Source organism: Gekko japonicus, unplaced genomic scaffold, assembly GCF_001447785.1.
Source record: "Gekko japonicus isolate JY-2015 unplaced genomic scaffold, Gekko_japonicus_V1.1 scaffold5735, whole genome shotgun sequence".
NCBI lineage: Eukaryota > Metazoa > Chordata > Lepidosauria > Squamata > Gekkonidae > Gekko > Gekko japonicus.
In genome coordinates, this window is record NW_015169955.1 from 2,485 (window position 1) to 9,200 (window position 6,716).

General features: G+C 50.8%; 1 protein-coding gene across 1 annotated transcript; it reads left to right on the forward strand.

The window, feature by feature from the left end:
• The first annotated feature begins 3,429 nt into the window (after positions 1-3,429).
• Positions 3,430-5,348, forward strand: LINGO1 (leucine rich repeat and Ig domain containing 1). The gene has a single exon (XM_015417550.1). The coding sequence runs from the start codon at positions 3,442-3,444 to the stop codon at positions 5,284-5,286; it is 1,845 nt and encodes a 614-aa protein (XP_015273036.1). The 5' UTR covers positions 3,430-3,441; the 3' UTR covers positions 5,287-5,348.
• Positions 5,349-6,716: the final 1,368 nt, after the last annotated feature.

A 6,716-nucleotide genomic window follows, 5' to 3' on the forward strand; every position in this document is an offset into this window, starting at 1 on the left:
GGGTGTTGCCTTCTGACACACTTCCGGTGATGTCAGGGGGTGTGGCATATGCAAATAAGTTGTGCTAATGAGTTATGCTAATGAGCTCCTGCACCTCTTTTTCTACAAAATGACCCCTGCGAGGGAGCAACATGCTACCTAGAACTCTCATGCCTAGGGTTGCCAATCTCCAGGTGTTCTACTGCAGACCAACGTGGCTATGCTCTGAAACTATGTAAAAGCTGAATTAATTGAGACCGGGGTGGGGGGGGAGTTAAAAAGAAACACTTTGAAAAGTAACACATTGAAAAGTAACACTTCAGGGAGAACCCTTTTCACCTCAACTTCACCCTGATATTCTAGAGTTTATTATTTGGGGATTTTTAAAAAAATTGCAGTTCTCCATCTCCTCCTCTCCCACTCTGTTTCCCAAACGGGGGAGGGATGTGGCTCAGTGGCAGAGCCTCTGCTTGGCAGGCAGGAGGTCCCCGGTTCAATCCCCAGCATCTCCCGTTAAAAGGACCAGTCAGTAGGTGATGGGAAAGACCTTGACCTGGGACCCTGGCTCAGTGGAAGAGCCTCTGCTTGGCATGCAGAAGGAAGTTCAATCCTCAGCACCTCCAGTTAAAAGGACCAGTCAGCAGGTGATAGGAAAGACCTCACCCTGAGACCCTGGTTCAGTGGCAGAGCATCTGCTTGATATGCAGAAAGTCCCAAATTCAATCCCCGGCATCTCCAGTTAAAAACAACAAACAAAAAAACCGGCAGTGGGTGAAAGATCTCTGCCTGAGACTCTGGAGAAACACTGCCAGCCCGGGTAGACCAGTGGTCCCCAAAATGGTTAGCACCCGCTACCACCCTTATTTTTATTTATTATTTTGATTTATACCCCACCCTTCCCTCAAGCAGGCTCAGGGCGGCTCACGACAATAAATGCAGCACAACACAAAGTGGGGTTTGACCATAGGCGGGGAGAGGGCAGATTGTGACTTGTGTAGGGCAATGGGGTGGGGTAGGATGGAAGTCCGTGGGAATGGTGGTGTAAGACTCTACAGTAACTCTCAGATGCAGTAAGTCCGTTTATGGGTTTTATTAGCAATCAGGAAAGTTGCAGGTGGATCAAAAGGTTTTGACAGAACTGGCAGGTAGTACAAGTTTAGCTCTTTCGAGAACTTTGGTGCAGCCCACATTCATACGTCATAGGTACATGTGTTATAGACAGGTTAACATAATACAATGAACACTGTGAGAGTGTTGATCTGACAGACTTCCTGCAAGGCCAAGAAACATCATGAGAAGCGAACAATCTCCTGGCTTCTGTGGAGGAGGTTTCCCATAAAGGAGTACCAAGCGCACTATCTACAATAGACAACCAAGCATGTATCAACTGCCCCCTCGGCCTGAGAATGTCAGAGGAGGACCTTGTGTATGAGTTGATTCATTGCTAGCAGGTGTTACAATAAAGCTGAGAACAAGAAGCTCGTGTTGGGAATACAAAGATAAGCTCATGGGATAGTATGCAAGCAAGCATACTATGTACATCAGAACACCAGTGCGTATCCAGTCTGACCCCAACTCGAGGGTCTGATTCTGACAGGAGGGTGACTTTGATCATTTTTGTTTTTGGTCTTGGCCCCTCTTGGGAGGTTCAGAACTTGTATGGTGGATTTGGAAAAGGGAGGGTCGGTCTGAGGGTAGGAGAACTGTTAGGATGCGTAAAGAATTGTATTTCACTGCCCAAAGGACGTAGCTCCTTTTATTATTTTGCTACTGTTTGGTATTCCCAGTTGTGGTTGGTGATGAATGTCAAGGCCGGGAAAGAAATCTCCTCCCTACATGCAAATATCTGGGAAAGTTCTTCTCTTAATCCCAAAAAGCACTATGTGGGCCATTTAGAGAGAGGGGGTACCTGTATCATGTTAAAGGAGTATTGATTTCCTGTCTTACTCAAACTGACTTTCAAAGTCCTGGCTACGGGCCTGTTCCCTGCCATTTTGGGGTTGATTCTGCCTCCCATGGGGCATCTCGGGGCCAGGCCCCCCGACTTATCACCCAAGCCCCCCGACTTCCTGTCCAGCTGGTTTATTTTATTTTTCTCACATACCACAGCTACACCGAGCTATCACCCTCCCCTGCCTACTGGCAGTGCACCTCTGGCTGGCCGAGGGCGAGGCACACCACAAGGCACATCTGCCCCCGACTCCAGCTCCCAACTCCAGCCCTCTCTCTCGCACGCATTTTAGAAAAGAATTTACTCTCTTGTTGCTCCTGACACAGCGACCCCCCTTGACTTATTTAAATGCCCCCTGAAGCCAAAAATCCTGGTTACGACCCTGTGTGGCAGCCATTTATTATTATTTTTGCCGTTGCGCCCTCTGCCCTCTGTCAAAATTCAAAATGTGCCTGCAGGTTCGAAAAGGCTGTGGACCCCTGGGAGCAGACAAGGTGGCCCTCGGCGGCCCGATGGTCCGATTCAGTATAAGGCCGCTTTCCGTGTGTTCAGATGCTAATCCAAATTTTAAATGTCGAAGAAAAGAGAGCCCAGACTCCGACTAGCCGGATCTCATCAGCTCTCGGAAGCTAAGCAGGGTCGGCCCTGGTTAGTATTTGGATGGGAGGCCTCCAAGGAAGTCAAGGGTCATGACGCAGAGGGAGGCAATGGCAACGCTACCTCTGAACGTCTCTCTCCCCCTGACCTGGATGGGCCCGATCTCGTCCGATCTCAGTAATTAAGCAGGGAAATGCTGATCACCACTTTGGGGTCAGGAGGCCATTTTTCTCCAGGCCAGTTTGGCTTGGTATCCTGGTGGGTTTTTTTGTCATCTTCTGGACATGGAACAGGGGTCACTTGGGGGTGGGGTGGGGCGGTATTTATGAATTCCCTGTATTGTGCAGGGGGTTGGACTAGATGACCCTGGAGGTCCCTTCCAACTCTATGATTCTAGGGTCAGCCCTGGCTAGTATTTGGATGGGAGACCACCAGTGTTCCCTCTAAGCTGAGTTAGTGTGAGCTAGCTCACAGTTCTTTAGCCTCCAGCTCACACATTTTTGTCTTAGCTCAGGAAGGATGGCTACAGAGCAAACTAATTTATGCAGTAGCCAAATTACTCACTCACAACTTTAATGCCAGTAGCTCAAGAAGTAAAGTTTTTGCTCACAAGACTCCACAGCTTAGAGGGAACATTGGAGACCACCAAGGAATACCAGGGTCGTGACATGGAGGGACGTCTGAGTATCTCTTGCCTTGAAAACCCCATGGGGTCGCCCTAAGTCAGCTGTGACTTGACGGCCCTTTCCCCCTCCAAGAAAAGAGAGGTGTCTGAATGTATCCACCAACCTCATTCGCTTGATATGCCTAATGCTGTTTTTGTGATAGCGGTGTGGATTCCAGGTCTTCGGTTTCTAACACTTTCCGCTCTCTCTCTCTTGATTCTCTGTCGCCCCCTGCAGGTGAAAGATAGGATGGTGGCGGGCGAGTTGAGTATGTATAGCCCAATCCTGGCCTGCTGGCAGCCGATTCTCATCTTGATGTTGGGGTCCATCCTCTCCGGCTCTGCCACGGGCTGCCCGCCCCGCTGCGACTGCTCCGCTCAGGAACGCTCCGTGCTGTGCCACCGGAAGCGGTTCTTGATGGTCCCCGAGGGCATCCCCACAGAGACGAAACTCTTGGACCTGGGGAAGAACCGCATTAAGACTCTCAACCCGGACGAGTTTGCCAATTTCCCTCACTTGGAGGAGCTGGAGCTAAACGAGAACATTATCAGCGCCATCGAGCCGGGGGCGTTCAATAACCTCTTCAACCTCAGGACTCTGGGTCTCAGGAGCAATCGGCTCAAACTGATCCCCATCGGGGTGTTCACCGGACTCAGCAATCTCACCAAGTTGGACATTAGCGAGAACAAGATTGTGATCCTCCTGGATTACATGTTCCAGGACTTGTACAACCTGAAGTCCTTGGAGGTCGGGGACAACGACCTGGTCTACATCTCCCACCGGGCCTTCAGCGGCCTCAACAGCTTGGAGCACCTGACCCTGGAGAAATGCAACTTGACCTCCATCCCCACAGAGGCGCTCTCTCACTTGCACAGCCTGATCGTGCTGCAGCTGCGCCACCTGAACATCAACGCCATCAGGGATTACTCGTTTAAGCGGCTGTACAGACTGAAGGTCCTCGAGATCTCGCACTGGCCGTACCTAGACACCATGACGTCCAACTGCCTGTACGGGCTCAACCTGACGTCCTTGTCCATCACCCACTGCAACCTGACGTCTATCCCTTACGTCTCGTTGAGGCATCTGGTCTATCTCAGGTTCCTGAACCTGTCCTACAACCCCATCACCACGATCGAAGGCTCCATGCTTCACGACCTACTCAGGCTTCAGGAGATACAGCTGGTGGGTGGCCAGCTGGCCGTGGTGGAACCGTACGCTTTCCGGGGCCTCAACTATCTGCGCATCTTGAACGTTTCGGGGAACGTCCTAAACACCTTGGAAGAGTCGGCCTTCCACTCGGTGGGGAACCTGGAAACGCTCATCATCGATAACAACCCCTTGGCTTGCGACTGCCGGCTCCTTTGGATTTTCCGGCGGCGCTGGCGGCTGAATTTTAACAAGCGGCAGCCCACCTGCACCACTCCGGAATTTGTCCAGGGAAAAGAGTTCAAGGATTTCTCCGAGGCCCTCCTGCCCAACTACTTCATCTGCCGCCGGTCTCGGATACGGGACCGCAAGCCCCAGCAGATCTTTGTGGACGAGGGCCACACGGTGCAGTTTGTCTGCCGCGCGGACGGGGACCCGCCTCCCGCCATCATGTGGCTCTCGCCCAGGAAGCACCTCATCTCTACCAAAACCAATGGGCGGCTCACCGTCTTCCCCGATGGCACACTGGAGGTGCGCTATGCCCAGATCCAGGACAATGGCACCTACCTATGCATCGCCAGCAATGCCGGCGGCAACGACACCATGCTGGCGCACTTGCACGTCCGCAGCTACTCCCCCGACTGGCCCCACCAGCCCAATAAGACCTTTGCTTTCATCTCCAACCAGCCCAATGAGAGCGACGCCAACAGCACGCGCACCACCGTGCCTTTCCCCTTTGACATCAAGACCCTCATAATCGCCACCACAATGGGCTTCATCTCCTTCCTGGGGGTCGTGCTCTTCTGCCTGGTGCTCCTCTTCCTCTGGAGTCGGGGCAAAGGCAACACCAAGCACAACATCGAAATCGAGTACGTCCCGCGGAAGTCCGACGCGGGCATCAGTTCCGCTGCTGATGCGCCGCGCAAGTTCAACATGAAAATGATCTGACAGTTGTTGGGTTTTTTTTAAAAAAAGCAATCGATTAAACTCAATAAGAGGGTGTGTTTTTTTTAAAACAAAAAAATCAGAAAAAGAGATAATGGTGCGTCAAACATACCGAGCTCTCTTCTCTCTTCACCCGGCTCCCTCCCCACCCCGCCCCCTGTTCCGTCCCCCCCCCACAGCCCCGCATCACTTCCCTCCTTGTCCTCTTTGTGAAAACATTCTGCTGACGTCTCCGGAACTTCCCGTGTACGTAGGACGTATTCTGATGGATTCTGGGTGTCCGTCCTTAACGACGACAGGAAATCTAAAACAAAGTTCCAAAACAACAATCGACGACAAAAACAAAACAGAAGAAAAGTTACAAACTTCCTCTGTAACTTTTTTTTGGGTTTCAATAATGACGGATTTTTATGAAAACTTGAAATAATAAAAAGAACTATTTCCTATAGATAGTTGGAATGCAAAATCTCGACTTCTTGATCTGTCCACTTCCTTTTCTGTCTCTGATTGCTGGGGTTTTTTTTGGGGGGGAGGGTTTTTTTGTTGTTGTTGTTGTCCTTTAATGTCGTCCTCCGGGTTTCGACTTCCTGCAGAAATGGTTCCTCGTCCTGAGTAGAAATGGGAATTGGGGCCCATACGACAAATGAGGTTATACCCTGGTAAAGTTATGCTCTGCCCCGCCATCTTGAAGGACTGACCCTGGCCCTATTTTCTATTGGGGGAGGGATCCAAGTGGGATGGATTTCTTGATTTCATCCTTGTCCCCTCCCCGACTTCCAAGGAATTTGGCGTGCCTAATGTGCGATTCTCCCTTTTTTAATTTTCACAGCAGCTCGTCTGCGAAATATGGTTAGGCTGAGAAAGAACATGTGTGCCAAATAGTGATCCTCTCTCTTTGCTTGTTGTGAGAAAGAATGAGCGGGTCTTAAGTCACGGAGGGAGCTTCATAGCACAAGCAGACATTTGGGTTTTGCCCCTTTTGGTGCAACGCTCTGCTGTGCCATGCCAGCTGGTGCCCATTTCAGCAGGGTGCAAATGAAGTAAATAAATACAGTATGAATATTTTTGACCATTTTAGACTACGAGTGGAGCGTATTTCACACCACCTGATCCTTTTAAGTGGGGGTGCTGGGGATTGAACCTGGGACCTTCTGCATGCCAAGCAGATGCTCTGCCACTGAGCCATGGCCCCTCCCTGTATCCTTCAGGGTCTCACGCAGAGGTCTTTCTCATCACCTACTGCTCGGTCCTGTTTAACTGGAGGTGCCGGGGATTGAACCTGGGACCTTCTGCATGCCAGGCAGATGCTCTGCCACTGAGCCACTGCCCCTTCTAATGTAAATGCCCCTTCCAGTTTTTATTTCAACAAACAAACAAAAATATTTCAGCTTATCATAGGAAAATGCAGTAGGGAGGAGGCCAAACAAACCCTC

Bases quoted from the DNA above. Each gene is read 5' to 3' on its own strand.
- LINGO1 (XM_015417550.1), top strand. From the start codon at position 3,442: ATGGTGGCGGGCGAGTTGAGTATGTATAGCCCAATCCTGGCCTGCTGG.